Here is a 25,588-nt window from a genome sequence, read left to right as displayed (position 1 = left end):
CCTACTATCCAAAAATAAGCAAATGGGATCAGGGAAGGCAAGGCATTAAATGTGTAATGATACCAGTTAATGAGTGCTTGCCTCGTGTTTTGGACTATTGGAAACCATATCACAAACTTGCTAGGGTTGTATTTAAACAATAACTGCTTACTTCCTTTTAAAGGGGAACAATCTTACTTTATTTCAGTTTTCTGCGTCTAGCAGTGTCAGTTTCTTTAATTATTGCTATTAAATTATGTCTTAGCATTTGAACTCTCCTCATTAACCTTCATCAGATAGAGACACCTAGGATAATGCAATGGCAAAGCCAACATCTTGTGTAAATTTCTTTTTTTTTTTTTCCTCCTTCCACCCCCTTCCTGAATCTCCAGAATTCATTAATTGAATGCTAGAGCATCTGGGCCACTTAAGTATTCGAATCATGCAGCAACATGGGTAGTGTTAGCCTGCTATGGCTCAATAAACCTCTCATTCTCTTGTTCACGGTTCATTTGAATTTTGCAGAAAACTCTGGAAAAAAAATGAGGCATTCAAATAAAAATGGTGCAGATAATGGTAGGAGGAGATGAAGAACTCGGACAAATGTTTACCCTAAGTACTGTGTATATGTGGAACTGTCATCCCTCTAATTGAAAAAGGGAATGGGCTTCAGAGCAGAAACCCACAAGCCAAAGTACCCAGGCTCTGTTCCTCTGTGACCTTCAGCTGTCACTATAGCTCTCCTCTCTATCTGAAAGCATAGTTTTTATTTTATGCTGCTAAACTAGCAGAACCTAATTTCTTATTTGACAAGTGCTCTCAGATCCTGGGAGGAAAGATATAAGAAAAGTGCAAAATAAAACTATATGTGATGGTATTACTCCTTATTCTAATGGATTTTAGTAGGATCTTTAATCCCTTTATCAACTATAAATAGATGAATTGTCTATAAAAGAAACTTTAAGCTGTTTCACTTCACTTTAGTGACACCTTGGTAATGCAAATATGCCTTTGGAGTGTGTCTCATGGCAGTGGAAATTGAAAGTGCAAGAATAAAATGTAATGACTGTAATGGGGATTCTTTAATACAGTTGCTTGACCTAGGCAGGACTTTTGTATTTTTCATCTAGTTTTTTGCTCTCCACACCACACAAGCCTGGCTAGTGTATTCCTAGTGTATTCCTAAACCCTGGCTTGGATTAGGCTGTCGTGGAATAAAATGTAGGCTGTTACACCTAACAAAATCATAACTGTGGATTAATCTGATATTTTACTCAGACACCTCAGCTGTAAGACTCCTTTATAAAGCAGAAGCAGGATGATGCTTTCAGACTGAGAATTGCTTGTGGTAAGTATGGATATGCTGCAATAGATAAGGGCTGATATTTATTCACAGAGGGAGAAAAGAAGCTAAAAATGAGTTTTTACCTGAGCTGCCCAGGTTGGAGATTCCAGGCTGACTTTGCAGTCAGTGCAAAGAGACTGGAAGCTGCAAAGAGTGCCTGATCCTTCTAAGACCTGCTTTGCTTTCTGCAGGTAGTTGGCTTGTTACTTGGATACTTAAAGTCAGATAGGATGAATCCTGGTTGAAAGCCAGGGTACAAGAAGACAGTTAGGTGCCTGACTCCTGCTTTTATCATCTAAATCCCATGGATTCAAAAAGGACAGAGATCTGCTGAGGATCCTCTTGGATCTGTTCTTGCTTAATGTCTTTCATGCAGCCTCAGGACTTCTTTTGTCAGACTGCTCTTCTGTATTTTTCCAGGGAGCCAAAAGAACTCTCCATTCCTCTGCCTGAGGCTACAAGTAACCTTTTTTCCATGTAACATTTGTTGCTAGTGCTGGCAAAGGGACTCTCACATCAGGTTGACTCTGTGCAGTTTGACTGCTGGGACTGATATACAAACCTCACCATTGTAAGCACACTAAAGATATCCAAGGTTTCTACCTATTAAAAGTCAAGCTGAATGGGAGAGCAAAGTTCTCCTTTGAGTTTAGGATCAGAGGCACTGTGTCTGACCCAGATATGGTTATGGATTGCTCAGTCATGCTGTGACTTCCTTGCTTTTCTTCAGGGAAAAGAGTTGTGCTGTGCTTTTCAGTGGTCGCATAGGGTTGGTTGACACTGTGCTGGCACTCCTGCAGCTTGTACCCGCTGCAGGAATAGCATCCCTACTGAGACTGTCACTGTTGTGTTTTGACTGCTTGATATATCTCGCTGGAGTAAGTGATGCTTTGGATTTTCCAAGGACAGATTCTTCCTCTCCCAGGCCACAATATTTAGTCTGGAATAGATGTTCATTTTTCTCTCCCCTTCACTGTTTGCATCCTACATTTGTTGAGCTTCATTTAGAGTATCTCTCTCTCCATACACAGATAACTGAGTGAAACGTCCCCTCTAGAGAACTTTGACCTTGTCCCTATAAAGAGATCTTGCATTACCCTAGATGAGGCTGTTCAAAACCAGGCTATTTGACTGCTTTCCTTTTGTAAAGAGCTTGATGTTTTTCCTCCTTCGTGCAGAAGAAAATAGTTTGCTTTTCTCCTCTCATCTTTTCTATTTCCCCCCTGCTCTTGTCTTGTCTGAAGCTGAAGTGGAAAAGAGGAGTTGAAGAGCCATAAAAAAAAAAGACAGACTGCTGTGTCCCTCACTCTGTAGAACAGGTCCCTGTCAGAGACATGAGCCTCTTATTGCCTATGCTCAGTGTTTCATACTTTTATTTGTCTTTACTGTTATGTATCTGATATAGAGGCATGCTTTTTTTTTTTTTTTTTTTTTTTTGACAATCATTAGCCAATAATTCCACATTTGTCAAAGAGAAAATAAGATAATCATTGTGTGGCCTGGTATTATTGGAAGGGCAGATTAGATTTGCTCAAAACCACGGTGGCATTTTATGGTTACTTTTACACTCTGTAAATAGAGGAAGAGACAGATTGAAGAGATTACTTCACAAAATTTCCATTTCAAGTCACTGGGGAAGCAGGTAACCTTCAGATCTGAGCTTTGCATAAGAATGCTGTGGAAGAGAGAGGATTTCTATTAACGCTGCCAGATTCTTTATAAAAAACCATACTGACTGCTCCTCTAAATCAACCTTCCTCGCTACCTGTTTTCTCCTTTCCACACGCTTTGTCCCCTGGCAGTGCCATTAGAGATGAGCCAGTGGCTCAGGCCAGTTCCTTAGCTGAGGCAAGTAGTCATAGTTCCATTGACTTCAATGGAGCAGTAACATTTTATTCTGCTGAAGTATGGTCCTTGGTGGTTTGAGCCTGACCCAGTGCATTTTTTTTTTCTTTTTCTACAGCGCTGGGGTATTTGTTTGGTTCTTAGTAGCAGAGAGATTGCTTGTAAAGTTTTCACCTGTATCCAAAGTTTGAGGCTATTCATGACTGGGGTGATAATGTTTTTCAGAGCAGTTCTGAGTCAAAATTGGTTAACTTGGTTTGGGTAGACAGTAAGTCTGGCTTCTGATAAAAAAATCTATTTTTTTAAAAAAGGCACGTGGTCAGAGTCTGGGAGGGAATGGCTGGGGAGGGATCCTTTTCTGAGTACCATGTGCTTTTCCTTTTCCATAGGTATTCAATAGTGACTATTGCTGGGGAAAACGTAGGAGGCTAGGTGAAGCTTTGTCTCATCCAAGATCGTGTGCTATCAAATCAGATTTTTATTCTCGTGTCTATGCTTATATTGTAGTAGAATGGAAATATTCTGCTAGCTTTGTGACAGCATTCGAGGAAGGATTGTGTTTTTATGTAGGGCATAACCCAGTGCATACCTTGTTTCTTTAGTGAGGAGCCAGAACTGCCACTGTAAAAATGCTCTGACAAAATTGATTTCTTTCATGCAAACCCCCAAAAAGTTCTCTTGTGACTATTTGTATGCTTTTGAGTGACAGTTGAGTGAAAACAGGAACTTCTGGATGCTTGTTAATCCAAACATCAAAACTATGTCCATCTTTGCACTTGAGTGGTCCACCTGCGTAGGACTATTTCAAGAGCAATAAATGAAATCAGGTTGCAGCCTGTCATGCTTGCCTGTACACACCACAAAAACATAAACTGAGTAACGTAAAGTAGTTGTGTGTCAAGTTCAGATCTGTAGTTACCAAGACACCCACCAAACAATATATTTATTTTAATAAAAAATATTCAAGGATGATTTGTTTTTTAAAAAAATATTTTCATGCACAGGAGCCACAGGTGGAACATTTGCTTTTCCAAATACTTCAGACAATTGCCCATATTCTGCAGATTTGTCATATTTTACTTATTTCTGCCAAGTGTTTTTATATTCTGGATTGAATCATTGGTTTCTTTGAAACTAATCATCTACCTGGTTCAGAAAGCTCTGCAAGTTCCCAGTTGCAGTTTAGGCTGGCTTTATTCTTATTTATGGAAACTTCAAGTTTTAAGGTACTCTGCTCTACCAGCCAGTCTATAAGCACACACAGAGGGTCATGGATTGACTGAAGTCAATAGCAGAGTTATCTCTTTGTTCATAATTTCTTGCTTCGGGAGAAATATCATTTTCCTGAAAGGCCTGAGGATTGTAAATAGGCAAAGTGGGCAGCTAAACATGGGAAAAGGAACTGAAAGGTCAAAGTAGGCGATTGTTTGGGTTATGAGGAAGTTCTGGGGTTGCAGGCCTATTGGAACCTACACCAGCTCCATCAGCCAGTTATGAGGAAATAGTTTTTCATCACAGCCCTTCAGACATTCTCTCTCCTTTTGCTGAGCTTGTTTCACTTCAGAAACAGGAGATGACCCTTTTCCTTGTCTGTGATGGCTTCTGAGTGCTCTGTTATCTCCACCTCCTTGCGCAGACCCCTTTGTAAGGTTAGCTATCCAAACAGGAGATAAATAATAGATTTCATTAGAAGTCAAGTGTTTTTTTTCTGGACTACCCTTTTTGGCTGCCACATTATTTTTTCATATAATACCTTGGCCCAGCTTTTGTTGTAGTAGGTAACTTATGGGGCTTGCTTTGCTAAGTTTGGTTGCTAAGTAAAAAAATAACCCTTTTTCTTTTTTTAAATTGAGGAAATTTAACTTTGTGTAAGCTCTGCAGGCAAACAGAGCAACTGCTCTAACTTATGTCTACTCTTGAGCTTGTCAACCCTGGCAGTGTCCTGTTGAGAGGCCTCCTGGTGCCAAGTGCACTCTCTTTCTCAACATGAAAAGGAATTTATATTTTTAATGAATATTCATACAGTGAAGACATGGGTTATCCACAGACAAAACCCAAGGTTTTTATCCTCACAAAAGCAGTACTGTGAGAATTAATATGAAGGGGATCCTATATCTCAAAATTCAGAGTCTATCTCGTGACAGGAGCCAACAGGTGCAGCTCTGCCTGAGTTGATGGAGTGGCTTTCATTTACCCCAACAGAGAATTTGCTACCTACCCAGCCAGACCTAATACTTTTTGACATGAATAGATGAGAGGATCAGTCCATTAATGCAGAAGATTTAGTACTTCTTTGGTGAGTTTTTGCCATCTTTGACATTTCAGAATGGAGCTTAATGATGCAGCAGTTTAGCATAAACAACCTGACTGCATGGGGACATTTCTTTTTCTCTCTTTCTGCTACCTTCTACAGGCTTGGCATTCTCAGTGTGCATGTGACTTGGGACAGTAGGGTCCCTTTTCAAGTGCACCTACAGGCTCTGCTGCAGCTGTTAAGCTTTCTTTGTGAAGCAAGAGTTCTACAAGGGCACAGGTTAGTCAGTTTTTCAGAGCTTAAAATAATCCCGTTTCCCTGGTTCCTCAGAAGATGTTGTGTTTAAAAAAAATAAAATAAAAAAAATTACACACTTTAATAGAAATACTTTCCCTTCATTAAATTAAATCTCTAAAGCCCAATAGCATTTTCAGTGCTTATATGAAAATGCCAGTGGGGATTTGAGATTAAAAGCGGTATTTTTGTACAAGTCAATGAAGATCTCAATAGGAAAGAACACTCTTCAAATATAAATTCCTCCAGTATCGAGAAAGACAGATTTTCTACTTAGGTCCTTGATAATACTTCTCCCAGCCTTGTTATGAAATTCTCTTTTCACATATCTGATATAAGGCTGTTACACATTAGCTCTCCATTTAATGAAATCTTATTAATGGTATTTTTTTTATTATAGAGATATGCCAAGCTACTCAGATTTAATTCATGTTTAACAGTAAACATGAGGTGTTGTGACTCATTTGTATGCAGCTGAGGTATTCTTTTTCTATTGGAAAAAGAATTAAATGGCATATTAAAAATAAAAGCAAAATATATCCACTACTGACTTATATTGGTATTATCAGGACATGCATTGCCATGAAAGGTTTTTGCGACCCACAGCTGGAGGAGTAGGAAAGGAATATATTAAAAAAAAACAAACTCAAAAAAGGTTTGCTGGTGGTTTGTTTGTTTCCTTTTTTCCTCCTTCTCATGTTTCCTACTCATTCAAGCAAAAAAAGCTAACAACTTGAGGTCTGTATTTTTGTAGATAAAATACTGCATGATTATTAAGGTGCAGATTTTGGGAAAGTGCTTTGCAGATTGTTTTTCAGTGAAGAGAATAAAAAGATATAAGTTTTTTTTAGTAATAAGTGCAAGCAGATGTAAAGTTTTTTTCCATTCAAGGATCTCTAAGCAATGTACAAAACTAGATATTTGTTACTAGTGTTTTTAAAATGGAAGACAACAGAGTTCTGAAAATAAAGGTCAAAAAAAGTAGTGTGGATATGTACGGTCCCTGTGCCTGTTTTGAAGACACCTGATCTGCTGGTTACAAGAATCATGAGCCCTTTGGTAGTCACCTGTTCTCCCAGAAACAGCACAGAAGACTTAGAAAAGGAGCCAACTCAAGGCACTTGAGTAGAGTATGTTAAAGAACAGACCTTGAACTCTGTCAGTATCTTAAATTCAATTGTTTTGTCAGCATTGAGAAGGTGCTCTCACTCTGGAGTTAGGCAAGTCAGAGGATGACTGGGAAAGAGAAACAACATTCTGACACAACCCCTATAATTTTAGGTTTTCTAAACTGCGTGTTCTAAATTTGAACCTTCACAGAGGCCACATCCTCAGGCTTTGGGGATGGGAAGAGGCTCTTATTTTTTTCATGCTGTGAAGTTATTTTTCTTTGTCATCCAAGTCAATTTTCACTAAGTTAGCTGTCGAACAAAAGCAATCATGATCCTATAGTCTAGTGTTCAGGGTGTCAGTGTGGAAAGAAGGAAAAGAGGATTTTGGTTCATGCACTATTTAATGCTACATATTTATAATTTCAAAAAAATATCTTGCAATATAAAGTGTTTAGGGTACTCCTGCAAGCACAAATGTAGTTTTGGACTCCTTCAGGCAGAGAAGAAATTTTGCCTGGAGACTTCCACACAATGGGTAAGCCTACTGAGCCTGTAAGTATGGAAAAATCAGGGATTGTTGCCACTGCTTTTTTACCACTGTGTTTTTGTGGTGCTCTTCCATTAGGTACAATTCAGAAATACCTGTTAAAACCAGTGAGAGAGGCAGGGGCATATTAATTTCTGGGGGACTTGGCCAAAGGGAGAACTCTGGTTGCCTACGGATACCGACATCTCCTGAACAAGGTGACAGCTGAATGCACTTTTTGAAGCTCTAAACTATAGACTTAAATGGGATTTAGGCTCCTTTAGTTGCTAAATCTGTTTGTGGATTTATTCTTGAGTGTCTTTTGAAAGGTTACTCTTCAGTTCAGTTCAGGAAGAGCAACAAAAAGAACACAGGATTTTTGACTTCTATCCTCACGTTCAGACAATGCTGCATCATATATTTGATAGAGGACAATGACCTTCAAAAAGTTTTCCATTATTTCAGAAGCTTTCTCAAAATTAGGACAGTGGTCTAGGCTCAGCCTTGGCAACTTCTGAAAAGTCTCTTCAGGGTTCAGTCCTAAATGTCATCAGTGCGGGCATGACTGGTTTGAAAGTTTAAATTCTGCAATGATGAGAAAATCTGCTTGAACTTAATGGAACGAAAGCTTTATTTTTCCTTCTCTGTCTTGGAAATGTGCAGGACTGTATTACACCAGAACGCTGGAATCAAAACTGCTTAAATCCACTCTCACTTTTGCATGCTGTCTGTATGGTAATAATTGTGGCTAATGTGAAGATAGTTTCTACAATTATTCTAATCAGTAGATCAGGAATGCAAAGATAAAGCAAATTAAGAGCAATCCATTCTGTTTCTTCTAAATCTGTTCATAAACTGAGAAGACAGTTGTTGCAAGTGCTGACCTATCTTCTCATTCAAATAAAATTTTGTCTCATTTACAGATAAGGCCAGCAGGGTTAAGTCCATCAGGTGCTGTTCGTTTTCCACTTGTCTAGAATATCTCTGTTATTTTCTTTCATCTGAAATAGCCCCAAATCACTCAAATGATTTTGACTGGAGAACAGTATGGTTGGGTAAGGTGGCTTCTATCAGATAGCGGCTACTGCCCCATAGCCTGGTAAAGACAGGAAGGTGTGGGAGATGGAATACAGATGTTCTGCTGGTAGGTATGCCAGTGATTTAGTAGCCTGTGTTGGGTGAGATTTTTAACCTATCTTTCTTTCAAATATTCATCACTTCAATAGGCTTGAAATTGCTTTTCTCTTACTGACAAAATGCTGCTTGAAAAATACCTGTGTTGTAGCCTGAGGATGTTTGGGAGGGATTATCAATTCCTGTGCAGTTGGGGGACACTCAACACAAACAGGGACGTACATGGTCATGTTGTGTTCACTGATTTCTAACTCCACAAGGAACCCCAAGGTTGACTGTTTGCTCTGATGTCTACTTTTGATAACGGGAAGGAGTGTTGGATTCCAGCTCAGCTGAAGGTCATTAGCATTCTCCTGCTGTAATACATGCAGATTTTCCTGGCTAACAAGAATAGCATTACATGGAGTGTGCATCCTATATCAGCAAAAGAAATGCATCCATGCAGAGATATAGCCAGGGTTTATAGGCTTATTAGAAGATGTACAAACAGGCCTTTGCTCCACCTCCTCTGTCCTTATTTCCTGCTGACATTCCCCCTGGCTGTGTTTTCCTTTCCTCACCCATACGAACTTTCAACAGATTGGGGTGAAAAGGGTTGTTTTTCCTTGAAATAACTTGAAGTCAGCAGTATAGTCATCTTTGATCTATCACTATCCTGTATTGGCTGACCCTTGAGTGCACTGAGAGTGTGTAGGGGTAAATATATGCTCAGTTCTGTAGCCTAGTCTTAGGAATTCAAATGCAAGGTGGCAAAAGTCCTTGTAGTAAGAAGATGTGGATACAGCCCTCTTTCAAACAGGAATGGCTGAGCAGCCAAAACTGTATCAAATGACGTATGTACGCATCTTGAAATTTCCCCTATATCTGTTCAAGAACTTCTGTACCGTGCAGCATATGCAAACTGAGCCCTGTTGGCATCAGAGTAATTTAGCTTTCTGTGTGGCGGAGCAAAGGATGGGGAAGTGGTGATACAGGGAGACAGACTAATGTTCACTGCCCCCTTCAACTAATCTGTTTCCCTATTTAAATTGGGATGAGGGTGGGAATAATAATGTTTCTGCAGATGTAGTTAGTTGTCTGCAGGGAAAAACATGTTGCTTAAGAACAGAGAATTCAGTTTCAAATGTAGGCCATTGCACTGGTCATCTAAATACAGTTTCAATGCCATCACCAGTTGGCTAGTCGATTACCAGCAGTCTTCACTGAGAGGAAGAACACCCTCACAACCCTGTGTGGTTCTTCTAAAGCTATATGCACGGCAATGAAGCCTCTATTGTTTTGGAGATATTTTTACTGCAATCATTGCACCTTTGTTTTGAAAAGCTGTTGCTGGCTCAAACCACCTTTGATGCTGTCCTTTGGACATTCCAAAGCAGGTTGCATTAAGTGAAGCAGAAGTCTGGAGGAAGGAGCTGTGAGATGCCTTACTGAATACCAGGCTATTCTCAGGACAGTGGTAAGGCAGCTGAAAGCAGTACTCCATGAATGAGAATCATCTTTCTGTGTGAATCTTTAAGTATTGACTAGTGTTCAACATATATTAGAAAGATAATAAGGTGCAAAGATACTGTGATGACTGGCATGGTCTGAAACATCAAAGGCAGGAGGATACTGGTGGACAGTGAAGTTACTTAAGGGCTATTAAAGTGATTTTCTTGTACTTTTTTCCGTTTTTTGTATGTTTCTTAGAGTCTGTATATCATATGCAGCTGGCACAGTGGGTAGTGTTGGATGGATAAACATATCAAATGAATTGCAAGTGGCAAAGTTCTATGCTTTCTTTGGCATTGAATAGCTCCTTGGGTTCAAGCCACTTAATTAAAGGCTAGTCAACAATGTGTCAATGCTGATGAAAGCAAGGACGCCATCTCAGGCTGTGGCATCCCTCTGTGATGTCAACTGCTGTCTGAATTTTCTTCCTCCCCCCCCTAGTTTTTTTGGTAAATATCCCCATTGTGCACACTGGCTCACACTTTGTATTAATGAGAAATGTAAGTCTTTAAAAAAACAATTGCACTGTAGTCTCATTACTATGAAAAATCCATTACGTGCTAGTCATTTGTCAAAGCCAACTGTTTAGTTGCTGTAATTTACATATTTATCAAGTTTGATTGGAATGTAATGACTTTGACTTTCTTGATTTTTTAACCTTTCTAACCCTTTTTCCACAAAGAGGACGTTTTTTTTCTTTATGTAAAAGGGCAAAACAAAATTCAATTTACTTTCTCTAATAAACGTGTTAATATTTAAGATAGTTCAATGATTTTTTTTTTTTTTATGTTGGAAATCAGTTACACTTCCATGTTTTTGCATGGATATTGAAGTGGGATCTTATCCAATCCATGGCAGTTTTGTCTCTGCCAAGGAATCTGGCTGGCAAAGAACAGAAAGCCCAAGACTCTGTAAATGAGATAATGAGTGTCAAGATATGCAGTTAATATTGGATCTCCATAATTCTTGTAGTTGAAGGATCAGACACGCATGGGTCTCCAGCATAATCACATGATTGATTATGGATGATTATTTTCATTTGCATCTGATGCTGGGAGGTTTGTGACAGAGCACCAACTAGAAGCATTCTATTCCCTTGGATATGGGGCTGGAGACCCAGCTGCTGAGGACACTGATCCACACAAGCATCTTACACCCCAGTGAGCTGTTACAAGACAGACAGGCAAAGGTGACAAGAGCTTGCTGCAGCAGCTGATATCAGGAGCTGTTAAAGCTAAGCAATGTGCCACTGCTTGTTTGCAACTGGCCTCAAGTGAAGAAATTTCTTCCCCTTGCTATGGAAAAGGCTAGAAAATATGATACAGTGGCTGCAAGAATGACAAGTGAAGAGCAGAATGCCAGCTCTCATCTAAGCATTGGATCTTTGTGAAAAGATCATAAGGTCATGAGAGTTGAGCAGATCTGTGCTGTGCCTGCATGTAAGGGTTCATTTGAAGGCATCAGTTAGTTCCTCTGGAATAGTCTGGCCTGACTAAAAGCAGAAATAAGGCATACACAATTAAGGCATTTTTAAAAAATATAAACAACCAGGGAAGAGACAAGTGAGAAATAGATTGAAATTCAGCACGAGAAATTGCTGGCTGAATACCAAGACAAATATCCTCAGGGTGAGACAATGGAATAGTTTTCCACAGAAATTGGGTGCTGGCCAGATAAGGATTGTTTAGATAAGCTAAAAGGTCCTGCCCAGATCACATGTGGAAGGGAGTACAGGTATTTTAGTGGCTGACTTTGAGAGACAGTGAATATCGAGCAGCAGGTGGGCAGCCACAAATATAACCTATATGACAAAAAATGATCTGCTATAGAAGCTGTGGCATCCAGTTCCTCTGCCCCTTTCTGTCCTCTGCTACTTCACAGCATCTCCCACTTGACATTCCTATCTTTGACGTGTCCCATCCTTTAAATAAATGATGACTGAGAGTGATCCCCTTGAGCTTCAACTTGGAGCGTGTTTTTATTAATTTATTTCTTGCTGTGCTAGATTTCTCCCCCCTCCACTTTTAAAAGCTCCTTTGACTTTAATTAAAATTCTCCATAGGCTTATTGCCTTGAGAGAGAGTGTGCCTCTGTGTATAAATTGATTTTAACAGTTTGCTGACTAGATATGTTTTACAAAGCTCACACAGCCTTCCAGCGTGTGTATACGCAGACAACAAAATGTGTTTCCACATACACACCATTGATTGACTGCACCTCTGAAATTTATTGCTATTTAATGATGGGACAAAAAGGACAATTAGGATTGATAGACACTTGTGTGCACATGAAGATAATGTGATTCTTACAGAGATTTTAGAGAAGAATCGTGTCTGTGAAGTAACTGTTCTTGGTTTGATGTAAGGCAGGAGACAGATATGGCAGGTGGGTTAAAGTGGGAGATGGTTTTATATGTCCAGGTGGAATTTAAACACCTTTGTGATAATTGTTTTGCAACAGAGGGGAAAATGTCATAGGCAGAAGCTGGATAAGAATGGCAGCTTTCTTAATTCTCCGTCTTTAATTAGGATGAAAAGTGCCCTACCTCTGGGCTTGCATTTCACCATTTTCTTTTGAAGGAAAGAACAAGGGTGTGACAGGACTTTCTCCTGCCGGACTGTGGAATATGTGGTATAGGTAAATATTCTTAGTACTATTCAGTCTGAGATTGTGTTTGTGATGTTTGCTGATACTGCAGTCATAGTCAAAAATGAGTGAAATACATACGTGTAAGCAAAGCTGATTTATGACTATTGAGACTCCTCCTAAGGCACAGACTTCCTGATGTCCCTGTGATTAAAAACTATGAAGAATCAGTAAACAAAAGCAGGTGCCTGGCAGTGTGTCCAGGAGTGGTCACTCCGCTTTGTGGAAAGGGGACACTTTCCACCCTATCTTTGGTATCCTTCTTGCCTGTTTCACATCCTGATTCAAAACCAGTGCATAACATATAAGTAAATACTTTTTACAGTAGTCTCATGTGTGTTTCAGCCCTGAGGGTAGTCTGCACCTCCCATATTGCTGACGTATTTCGAAGTTTGAATTTGGTATGTAAGAACCTCTACTGAACTTCTTAATCTTTGGTGCTGCATGTCCAGGTCTGAATTTTGATTTTAGGCAAAATGTGAATGTGAAGACAGATGCCGTTCAGTGGTGTCTTTGTATTGTCTTGTGGGCTCAAGCTTCTTTCCAAAGAGAGTGTTGGCACTTCCTGGAGAGCTCAGTGTCACGTTCTGAGGAGCACAGCTTTTCATGAATCTCATTTCAGCAGGTTGCTTTCTATTGACCGTTTGCTCAGCTACCAAAGAACACACAGTCATAGTTAAGTAAAGGCCAAAACCTTTTGCAGAACACCTTGCATGTCCTGCTTGGGATCACTGCTTTCAAGCCAGGTCTTGTACACTGAAGGCTTTATTCTGTTTAACCCTGTCAGTCCCTCTCCTTTCTCACAGGGAGGGCCCAATACTTGGGAGCAGTGAGGGGTGGATGGATTAATAGTTATCTCCTGTGTCCTGTAATAGAGCAATGCCCTCACTTCTTTATAACTAATGTTTTGGGACAAATAAGAGAGAAAGGTTCATGTTTTTCAAGTCAATGTCTAAAAGGTGGAATGTAGGAGATGAATCCAGTGACAGTGTTGGTTGTACTCCTTCACTGCTCCTCCAGATTTGAGCTTTTAGCCCAGCTGGCTGAAACTTTTGGTTCTTTTCAATTTTTTTTCCTTCAGAGAATGAGATGTTGCTCTACTTGAAACTTGTGATACTTGAGTAGGCATTCATCCTGCTTTTTTCACCATTTCATGGCTTACCACCTTTTTTTCACTTCTGTTTCTGTTGCGCTTTTTGCCTGTTTCTTGAGTGAAAAATGAGGCATAGCCCCAGCGAGAAGAGGTTTTCTTTAGTTACAGCATCCCAGAAACATCTTTTTTGATTTCTGCTCATTGTTTTGCATCTTCTTCCTTCCTTGTTATTTTGTCCATTGGCCTTGAGAATTTAGAGATGCTGGACTGGAGGATTCTGGAGTTGTGTCTCGTGGCAGCTATAGCTATTTTTTTAGCACTGCTTTCCATGGAAGGATCCATGATGAGTGCAAGGATGTGATGCTGCATCTACAAGAAACAAAAAAGAGTTTTGAGTATAGCTTTACCAAGACTTTCAGTTTTGTTCTGAAGTGCACATGGTTTTGCTCAATTTTTATAAGGGAAAATCTAAGCACTGAAGTTAATCACAGACAAATCCACAGAAAAACTGGAAAGAACAGAACAAAGGTGTCCTGGCTGCTCCTGTAACTGCTGGACTACTCTGTGAGTGGTTGGTAATTCCCTCTTTGCTATCTTGGCTGAAATTCTGACATAAATTATTCTCTTATCTTTCAGCCCATGCATACTTGTAGCAAACAAACATAGCCTTCGCCCTCTCCACTGGAGAGAGCTGATAGAGAATTACATTATAACAGACCCTAGCAATATCTTTTTGAATCCCTGGATTTTAAAGACAGACTGAAAAGATACACATGTAACTGTAGTATTGCAGGTAGAAATGTCTTGCATCTGAATATTTTATTTCTATCCTTTTGTATAAAGTGAAGGCTACCGGAATGGTAAGCATTTCTAGAGGGTTGATAACTGTGAAGAGAAAGAAAGATAGGCACCAGTTCATTTTGATTCCTACCCTAAAGATGAGGCCCGCTTCCTTTGTGGCTGCAGGCAGCTCTTTAGTGTTTCTACTTTATCTTCACTGATGTGGGGTTGTGGATCTCAGTTAAGAGAACCCTGCGATATGGCTGAATATCTTTATTGTTGTCACTGGTGGTAACTGGAGAAGTGCTGCTACATACGTTAGCTTCTGAATTTTTGTCTAGTGTAAAATTTTCGGAGAGATAAGTAAGGTGTGGGTGTGTTATGGTTTATTCGGTTTGTAATTTAATGTCAACCTTTGCAAGAAAAAAAATGAGATGTGTACTGTAGATCAGAGTTCACGTAGTCAAGCACAGATGGATGAGTTCTGACTCTATGGAATTTAACGAAATAGCATTGAAAGACACTTAAGTAAAATAAAGACTTTTAGCAAATCGTGTCTAGAATGTTTTTGGCTTAGTGGTTTTTTTTCTTTTCCCTGCAGGTAAACTTTACTTTCTTGTTCTATATCATCTGAAGGACACATGCATTTTCTGGGGTTTTGGGAATGATTTCTGGGGTTCTGGGATTAGACATCAAATTTAACAAGATGATATATAGCTTTGAGGAGACACATTTGATGTACCACTTAGCCTTCCCATAATTTACTGCCTGCCTCTGGTCTCTGGAGGGCAAGGGGTTTATCTGCCTCCAAGTTGACTTTATAAATAGCAAAGCAGGAGAGGGAAAAAGAAAGCAGGCTGGGGACCTGCCTACTAAACTGTTATCGTATGACGGTGATGCAGGTAGGTGACATTAAATGTTACTGTCTGCATCCTTAATTGTGAGTTGTCATCACCTTGGCCATTTGAGGATGATAATGTGCTGTTCATATTCCATATTTCTATTCTCATTCATAGGACTGTATGTTCTAACGTTCAAATGCGTATGTATAATTTAAAAACCAAACCTCAGGGTTTTGGGAGTGGTTTTTTCAGTGAAGACAAGGAGGGAGGAAAGATGTGAGTGTACCTTGACTGGCTTTGCATACAGTTAATTTTCCTGCCTCAGAAGTGTGGCAAACTGACAGTATTGGAAAGCCCAAATGCAAAAATGGTTGCTTCCAAGATGTAATGAAGATTAAAAACAAACAAGTGGGGCTGGGAGGTAAGGAGGATCTTACTCTATAGACATTTGTCATTTCTGATTTTGCTAATAACTGCAGTGTAGTTTGATCTGTGCTTCAGCATAATTTTACCAGGAGATATTTCTGGCCTTTTGCTTTACAGTCATATCCATTTGCTGGGCTGTTAGGTTGAAAATGCAGTCAAGTATTAACGTTGAAACTGCTTATGTAACCTACCACTGAATGGAACCCCTCCAAAATACCCTGCAATTGAGGGAAGGAAGGGATGAAAAACAAGAGCTGGATAGAAATAGTATCTGCTCTGGGATTTAAATAGGTCAACTCATTTCAATAAATAGAAGTTTTAGGCTGTTGATATATGCCCATCTACTTAAACTGTCATCGAAGTTCACTTAGCTGTTTTCCAGCAGAGATTCTTGGCTGTAAGAGATGTGGAAGGCATTGTTACTGAGGACTCAGGTAGAAGAAGAAGGAGGAACAAAGAAACAGAAAGGCAAGGAGATCATACAAATATTTCACTTTCAGATTGCTGGTGGCACCAGCAACTCTTTCAGCATCTACCTTCAGAACACAGAGTCCAATTTTCTTGCCCTTCCCCTGTGTTTGTCCCTATGGGATGCATGACTATGGTGTAAATCTAAATATTTCTTTTCCCCCTTTTCTGCTTGAATACATTTAATTTGCTTTGAACAAGAGCAAAAACAAATCCCAAGGCCTCTGAATAAGGGAGAGTTACAGAGGGGGAATACAATGAATGTCTTAATCCTGTGTCACCCTGTCTTTGAGACACTGTGCTACATTAAATTGATTTTGCAATTGAAAGCTAAAAGCAAAGCAAAAGCCACCAATCTATTTTGCCTAAAGATGATTTTAGCGCTCTTTATGTTCCCTTAAATGACAAACCAATTTGTTACCTGCCTACATAAACATTTGCCTATATTAGCACCAGAAATGTTTTATTTTTATTAGCCCAAACTTTATCTTTTTATGAAGACACAGGGGCCCAATAAAATTAGTGTGCAAATATAATACCCAATTTGCATTTTTCTATGGTCAGCAGAAAAGCTAAGCAAAATCAGTTTGATATTAGGTCAGCATATACATCAATAAAGCATATGCACACACAGGACCATTGTAATGGCCTCTGTAATTTCTACGCTGCCAGAGTAAAGGGATTAAATAATATTAAATGCTCAAAAATAGCTTTGCTTTTAAGAAGAATGTAAAAAGAAAGAGAGACTTTGGCATAAAATGGGTAATAAAGGATAATAGTTGCACAATCACCAACTTTAAAAAATTGCTATGATTTTGGAGGCAGTCTTGCTAAATGGCCCCAATTCAGGAAAGCTCTTATGCTAACAATTACATTTAAGCATGTTTTTACACAAAACAGAAGTCCATCAAAAAAATCATTTAAGAACGGGACAATGTTGGGGCCAGGACCTGAATGAAAGTTGAGAACTTGAGAGGTTTGGATCTAGTTCTGAGCATTACATGCAGGACCATTGCTGGCTATAAGGTGAATGCACAAGTGAGATTTTGCTAAACAAAAACACTCTATGCTCCAGATGGTTCTATCTAAATATAGTGAGTCAATGAGCAATGAGGGCACCTCATAGCAGTGTTACCTCTACACACACCAGACCTCCCATGGATTTTGTGATGAGAGTCAAGATCCTTTCTTTTCCAGGTAAAAGTACATAGGAATAGGTGTCTGACTTTGAAAAAATGTAGTTCAGTCTTGGATCATCTCTCTGTGATACAAATGACGTATTTTTACCTTCTGCATTACTCAGTTAGCTTCAGCAGTAGAAACAAGCTGTAAGTGGGCAAGAAAGGAAAGCTTGTGTTTATTTGACCTTACCAGGTCCAGTGAGATTTAGTAGCGACCAAAACCAGTGTTCTTTTGCACTCTATGTTGCTGAGAAGTGCACTTTTACCTGAAATGATATTTGTGACAAGAAGTAACCAAAGGTAAATGGAATTAGGTGCTAATCTGGTCTCTTAAGAAAAGCCAGAGGACAGTAAATGCTTCTTCAATTTGATTTGCTAAAGCAGGTTAATGTGGTAGAGACTAGGCAGCCAGGACAGCAATAACATCAGAGTTTTATTTTGACACAGACATTACAGTTCTGTGGGACGTAGACAAGCCGAGACAACACAGTGAAGTGTAATGCAATAGAGTTCTTTTGATTTCATCTATGGAGCCTTCAACTCACAGGAGTTTGAATGTGAAATGCTGTCAACAGCCCAGCTCATAGTCCAAAGTACCTGAGAAAGGGCGACACCACAGAATTTATCTGCAATGGATACATACATTTCAGGGAAATATATGTGGATATTGAAATCAAATGATTTTTTTTTTAGGTGTATGTTTTTAGGATAATGGATTTCCATTTCTTCTGAATGGAGTTTTTTAGTCATCTTCAGATGAGATGTAATGTGCGTGGGGAGAAGGGCAAGCTTTTCTCAGTACCTTGTCCCAACCTTTAAGTCCTCTGCAAAGGAGTGAAATTCACTTCCCAGTTCTCTGGTTGGGTGCCAGGTAAAGGCTTTCTGAGGGAGAATTCTAGGTCAGGCTTGCTTTTTCTTGGTATTCCATCAGCCTCAGTACTAATTTGTGAACTTACATCCTTACCATACCATTGCTACAACACTCAAAGAAACCATAAAGCTGCAATTAATGTACCATCTGTTCTGGTCTGACGTGGTAGCAATAAAGATCCTGGAACTTGAATGAAGTTCTAGCTCAGTTCTGTTACAGCCCTTCATTTTGGTAGAGCAAATGGGATTCCATAAACTTAATATTTCTGCATGAAATTTCTAGATACTTATTATTAAACTACTACATACAAATACTATCATTTTCATGTTTTTATAGTAGTATATATGGTAGTATTTTATAGTAGTATATTTCTACCTTCCCGTGAAATTTTAGATTTTTATCTGTCTGTCTTTTTTTTTTTTTTTTTCAGTAGAACATACTTTCTATGGAACTTTGTTTTAGTTGCATTAATGTAACATGTAACCAAGAGTGGATATGGCTGTTTCCTAGGGGAGAGCTAAAACAGTGTTGCCAGTGGGATTGTGTTAAGTGGTTGGCTTGTACATGCTTTAGCATTGGAGAGGAAGGAACATGAGTTGAGGGCCAAACAGCACGAGTTGTATTCAGAATGAGAGATTTGAGTTGCCTGCTTGCAGCTGACAGGGTTTCTTTTCAATATGACATTCACTTGGTGTTTATCACCATTGTGGTAGTTTCAGAGCAAATGTGGATTTTGAGCTTGTTGTTTATTCTGAGTAGCACCTTAGATATTCACAGATTTGCCCAAGGGAATTTTCCTCTCCAGCAGAGCAACAGGATGATGGTGGGTGAGTAGTAGCAGATTTGAGGGCTTAACAGTATTAGCAGATTGTTTAGGTCCCAGTTGGATTATTAAGTCAAGGCAAATACTATCACTGATGATGGTAGCAGCAGCCTTCAGAGGGAGAAGAAAATATTTAGTTCAATCTTCAAGATACTCTCTGGAAGAGAAAATGAAAAAGAAGTAATTCCAGAAATCTATGGGTTTCTTCCCTTAGAAGTCTTCTTTGTCAAACAACTTTGTTTCCAAGATTCACTGCTATGACTATTGGAAGGGTAGAAGGGGTACCAGAACTGACTATTTCTGTACATTTCCACGATTGGCAAAGTTGTGGCTAAATAGAGCGTGTTTTTCTGTCATTTTGCTTAAGTGCTTTTGGCATCTACTTAGCAGAGCTGTACGCTTCTAATCTTTTTAATTTTGATTGATCTTTTCAATCTTGAAGTAGAAAATAGGATGCTTTTTCAATGTAAGATTGAAATTAAAATATGAAATGGTGTTTTGTAGTTGTTGCATCTATTATTGGTTTGGTGAGCTAACCTTGGTTAGTTGTCAGACACCGGCCCAGCTGCTCTCTCTTCTGCAGGATAGGAGGAGAAAATAAGCTTAAAAGGCTCATGGGTCAGGATAGAGGCAGAGATAACACCAATTACCATTGTAGGTGAAGCAGACTTGACTTAGGGGAAAAATAATTTAGTTTATTGCTATGTAAAATAGACTTGTATAGTGAGAATCAGAAAAAAAAAAAAACAAACCCAAAACCCAACCATCTATCCCCCCACATACCCACACACATTTTCTGGGGACTGATTTCACTCCCAAATCATCTACCCATCACCAGTGGTGCCAGTGTGGGTAATGTGGTTGTCAGTCTGACAAAATTCCCCTCTGCTGCTCCTTTTTCTTCATACTTTCCCCTGCTCCAGTCTGGGCCCTGGTCTGGCACAGGGTCTTCTGTAGGTTGCAGTGTGGTTATTTGCTCCAGCCTGGCCTTTCCAAGGGTCTGTAGAGAAGTCTCTCCCCTGATAGCTGGAGTACTCTCTCCACTCCCTTCTCCACTCCTCTTGTGAAAGTGATCCCAGCTTTCTTCTTTTGCTCCTTAAAGCTGGTTTGATGATTTCTTTCCTTCCTCCCACATTACTTAATGCATATGATATGGAGTGGTCTTCAACCTCTAGTTGACAGTGTTGTGCTCTTTCTTGTTGCCTCCCACATTTCTTCTGCAGCAAGAATTGACTCCGCCAGCTACTACATTTGTCAGAGACATTCTTTTTTATATTTCTTTTTCTCTGTGGCTCAAAACTACAGCTGGAGTGTGACAGAACAAGTGAGTGGTTGAGTTACAGGGTGAGAAGCTGCAGGACATTTAGAGAGGTTAAGGAAATAAAGAAAGCTGATAAGATTTTCTCCTGAGAACAACCAAAAATATATCAATTATTCCTGTGGTGCTGTTAGGTATGATTTACCATTGGGGAAACTGAGCATTTCTAAGAATTCAGGAAATTAAAAAAATAACTTGGGTGTGGTCTCAAGGACTCTCAGACACCTTTGAAACTAAAAGTTTATATTTGGGTACATATGTAATGCATCTACCTAATTAGGAAAAAAAAATAATCTTGGATTTAGTTTCTAGTCTCCTTTCAGTGTGTAAATATTTTATTTCAAAACGAAGGTTTAAACTGCTGCTAACAATTGTATCCTGCTGTGTTTAGTATTACCTCTACTGTGCGTGTTCAGATCTAGATAAGACATCTAACTGAGGTTCTGACCCCTCATGGCCTTTAAAATTCCCAGAACCCATTTTGAAAGAGGGTCATTTTTATTTCCTGCTTATTAAATGTAGTCACTGCACAGAGAAAACATCCTGCTTGACCCATGCAGTTTACTGCTGAAGCAAGTAGTGAAAGAAGTGTGGTTTCAATACTGGGGGATTAACCCACATTATATTCAGTGTAGTTGGTATCTAAGTCTCCCTTCCACCTATCTGTAATTTGAAGGGGACATGGCACATTTTCATTCCCTCAATGGAGATTGTTGCTGAATTTATTCCTGATCTGTTTTCTGTACTGTATTGTTTTTGAACTTCTCTTTCAGTCAGGGCAAATACAGTCTCAAACAGTTAAGAGAGAAAAAAAAATAACCCCTAAGATCTCCCAGAGCATAGCCTAATAAATGTCATTTGTTAGCACTTTACTATTGCTTGGCACTGTTAAGGCTTGTATCAAGTGTAATGCAGGGTGCAATTGGCTTTACGTTGTGAATGGACCCCCACTGTTCTTCTTGTCGCCCCAGGGGGACATTTATCACAAGTGAGAGAGCAATTACAGTGCAGTTAAGCTCACTGTAGTAAATCTTGGTTTTTAAAAAGAGAGCTAACTTTGTTGTTGCAGGTTTGGCAGCATGTTGCTAGTTTTGCAGCCTTTGTGCCTTTGTCCTGGGATGGAGACCTAGTGATACTGCCTCCTTTAATTATAGATTGTGCTTATTTATAATGCATGACCAATTTTAATAAAAGGATATGCTTTAATATTAATGGCCCTTTGTGTTCTACATATGGGACCCAGTTTAAGGATCTTTATATCTCTTTTTCCTCTGTCCTCTTCCACCCCTTTCTGCTGCAGCAAACTTGTGTCCAGGGGCTGAACAGAAAGTGGTCTTCATCACTGCAAGAGTCCACCCTGGGGAAACACCATCTTCCTTCGTGTGCCAAGGTGAGTATCTGCATGGAGATGACAGATCTGATAAGACCTGATTTTTCTTATTGTGTGTATTGGGTTTGCATAGCTTTGAATCTGATAGAAGGTTGAGGTCACCTGACTGTTTTTTCCACAGTGAGGTCACTAGCAGAATTTTTCACCTCTACCCAACTGCATGTCTTACTGCAAGCAATAGAATTCTGTTATCACTGCATCTCATGAATGTTTGCTGAATTTGGTCAGAACTGGAGAGTGGGCTCTGAAGCTCTTCAGGAAGAATTGACACTCACTCTTGGGCATGTGCAATGTGATCATGTAAACCTCCTTTTCATAGGAAAACAGTTTGGAAAAGCTCTGGGAGTGATTCTCTGTTAAGTGCTTATGTTTTCTTGCTGTCTACTACCTTCAGCTTCATTTCCACCATAAAGCAGTGACCCTAGTTCTTCAGTTTAATTCTAAGAGGCCTCTATTTGTTGGAAGCTGCTGGTCTGAAAAGCACAGCTCCCAGTGGTTGACAGTCATTCCCTGCACAAAGCATTTCTGCTAAAAATAGAAAGCAAATTGCCCAGCTTGTATTTATAAAGAGTTGTAAATCTCAGGCTTGTGGGTACAAATAAATAAATAATCCTGGCATGTGTTCATATGACTTCATTGTGTAAGTCTGAAATATTGTACTTACGGTATGTGACTTTCGGTGGCAGTAAATTGTTGATGGTGTAAATCAATGTAACTTCCATGAAGCCAAGGCAATATGCTAATTTACAACATTAGCTTGGATCAGGCTCTGCCTAGCCAATGAGTTGCATCAATCAAGCATATGCCGACTTTATTGCATTGGCTGCTTGTAATGTCACAGATTGGTTTGTGACTGGCCCTGTTGGTACCTAAAGACCTCTGTGGGAAAGGTCTGGCACGGTTCCATGGTCTTCTCTGTGTGCTTCTCATCCTGGCAAGGTTCTATGTCTGGCATCTCTCTAAGGCAAAAGGTCAACAGCTGCCACTTCTGCTGCTCTAGCCCACTGGGCTAACAGGAGACTCAGCCTCTTCTTGTAGCGAAGGTAAAACCTCTCCTTTAAAAAAATGGTGCTTCAGACTAAGAGCAGGGAAACTCAGCAAGTTTCTCATCGCCTGTGGTGTCATGGTCAATACAGGGCACTATAGTACACATGATGTTTGCTATCAAATATGGGTTTTTAATTGGATGCTTTGATTCTGTTTGTGGCTGCTGGAATGGCCCTGTGGAATAAGGGCTGAGGCACGCTGCTGAGGTGGTACTTTGTAAATGATGGCATTTTCTTTTGATAATGGAGAGTTAACGCAAAAAGGGAAAAAGGGAGAATGTGAAAAAGCAGGTGGCGTGCTGCTTCAGCCAGATGCAACAACTGGAAGGAAGTCATGCTCTGATTGTCTCAGTGGCTGGTAAGAAAAATTAGAACAAAAAGAGTGTGGGGGGGAAACAAGAAAAAGAAAAAGGAGGGGGTCAGTCTTGGAGAAGCACTTCAGAAACTTGCTGTGACTGCAGTTATAATGCATGCTTGACTTGCTTGGAAATGCACAGATCTGAAGGCACTGAACTTCACTGTGCATTGAGCCATTCTGCCCAGTGCAGATGAAGCTGCCTTGTGTGTATAATTAGTGCTAAGACAAGTAGAAATGGCAAGCGTTTCAAGTCCATAGCTGTATTGTTTCTGGCATGGCCAAATGTGAAACTGGGTGTTTGCTCCATCTTTGCAAACTGTTGTGTGGGAGGGGCAGAAGAAATGATAAAAAGAATCCCTCTGGCAATCAAATTGAGGACACAATGAGGAATTTTATTTTTGGAGTCTTGGGAAGCACTTTGGCAGAGTTAGGTGCTGCAGATTTAGCATCCAAATACCAGCCCAGTGCATATGGAACATGTCAACGTGTCAGGATCTTTATTTTTTTTATTTGGTAGAGAGATTTATTCTTGAATCTTTGATTATGCTTTCCACCTGAAGTATTAAGATATGGAAGCTAATCCCAAAGATGCTCCAGGTGCAAGCAGCACCTTTTATATGGAAGAGCACAATTGTGACTGCTGAGGCCCAGAGAGTCAGCCAATAATTGACTATGTAATGGATTACACGTTCTCTTTTTTTCTTTTGTTCTTAATTTTTTTCAGGCTCTGTCTCCATCTGTAAAGCTCTAAACTCATGACTAAACCCTTACCCATTTTTCTACCTGTCTTTGAGCTAGCCGAGTCTCTGCCTGCCCTCTGCTAAATATATACAGCTATATGTAGACCCAACACCTGCTTCCTGGGGCCTGACAGACACTCCCTGTTACATTGTTTGTTTTTTGATTGGTCAAGATACCCTGATGAGAAGCAAGTTGTCTAGCCTTGATATATCAGGATATAGTCTATTGGTCCTTTGTCCTTCACTTTACCCATAGACTAGATCTAAGCAAGGATCTTTGTTTTCCTGTGGGAAGATCATAAGGTTGTCTCCCCATTCAGAGCTGTATTGTCTCAGTACCATCCTTCTTCACATTCTGTTATGAAGAATCCACTGAAAAATGAATTTTGGATACAAACATCCAATATTCCTGCAGATGTACAAGTATTGTAAACTTGGATACACGCTTCTGTCTCCTTACAGCTGTGGACTGCTTACAGCCAGGCCTTCCTAGAATCATTAGGCACATCTTCCAGCAGTTAAAACCAAGGACTATAATACTTTGCACATGGTGCAGCTGCTGAGCTGTAGCTTACTTCCATAAAAGGCAGACAAAATCCCAGAGAGCCTCTTCATAGAAAGATGGATTAAGAGCCTTTTGTTTCTGTTTCGGTTTTTAAGAGTTATTACGATGCTTCGGGTTAGCCTTTTTAGGAAGTTTTTCTGATAGTTCCTAACTGATTGTTGTGAAGTGCAGGGACAGAGATGGAGTTAGTCACCAGAGAGTATATTCACATGAGTACCCTTTACATCCAAAGGCAGGACGATGCTCTCCTCCTCAGGCTGTGACTGTCATCAGTAGCATTGACGTTCCTGTCATGTTTGGGGATGAATAAGTAAAAGTAGGGTCTAGAATGAAGAGGACTGTTGTTTTCACTTTGCTTTTACAGACCATTTTCTAACCAACTGGAGTCACTGCTGTTCCTGGAGGGCTTTTATAGTATAATACAAAAGAGTGAGAATTCATCTCACAGCTCGAACTCATCTCTCATGGGCTGTTCAGATTTCTGAGGGATTTTTCTGAAGTTGTGGTTTTAGATTCTTCCCCTTTCTTAGATATCTTTCCTTATTTTCCTCCCCTCCAGTATTTTTATTTAAGAAAATGTATGCTATTTTCTATCTTCCATATCATACTCTTAATAGAAGTAAATTATTAACTCCTTTAAGGTCAGATATTAGATAATGCCATATGTATGTAGTGTCTACAAACTCATGTGTAAAATCTGTACGAGTCCCCACCTTCTAAACACTGGTGATAAGCCAATTTTCCAGAGGCTTGGATTTTACACAAGGTCTGACAATAGGAGCATCCGTCCCTCTGCCCCCCAGGTAATTTTACAGTCTTATTTTCCATCCTTTGGCTGCCGAATATTATTTTATTTGTGAGAGATAAACAACTGTCCCTCATTATTCATGTGCATGAAAAGTTGTAGGAGGCATGGTGATGACCATGTTTAAACTTGTCCTGTATGCTTTGGGTTTTATCAGCAGTCAGAAATTGTCAGCCTAAGCATGTCTAGATGTACTTTACTCATAGACTTGGCATGTTCTATTAGTAGGATGTCATTTGTCGTCACTTTAACATAT

General features: G+C 39.7%; 1 protein-coding gene across 1 annotated transcript in view; it reads left to right on the top strand.

The window, feature by feature from the left end:
- Positions 1 to 25,588, top strand: part of LOC138723714 (BEN domain-containing protein 5-like) — a 935,765-nt gene that overhangs the window by 689,134 nt on the left and 221,043 nt on the right. The window contains exon 7 of the mRNA XM_069863065.1: positions 21,729 to 21,818. Coding sequence (XP_069719166.1) covers positions 21,729 to 21,818 — 90 coding nt within the window. The remainder of the gene's footprint in view (positions 1 to 21,728; positions 21,819 to 25,588) is intronic.

Source organism: Phaenicophaeus curvirostris, chromosome 8 (genome assembly GCF_032191515.1).
Source record: "Phaenicophaeus curvirostris isolate KB17595 chromosome 8, BPBGC_Pcur_1.0, whole genome shotgun sequence".
In the NCBI taxonomy this organism is placed as follows: domain Eukaryota; kingdom Metazoa; phylum Chordata; class Aves; order Cuculiformes; family Cuculidae; genus Phaenicophaeus; species Phaenicophaeus curvirostris.
The sequence above is the reverse complement of the archived record's forward strand: the minus strand, read 5'-3'. Positions and strand labels throughout refer to the sequence as shown.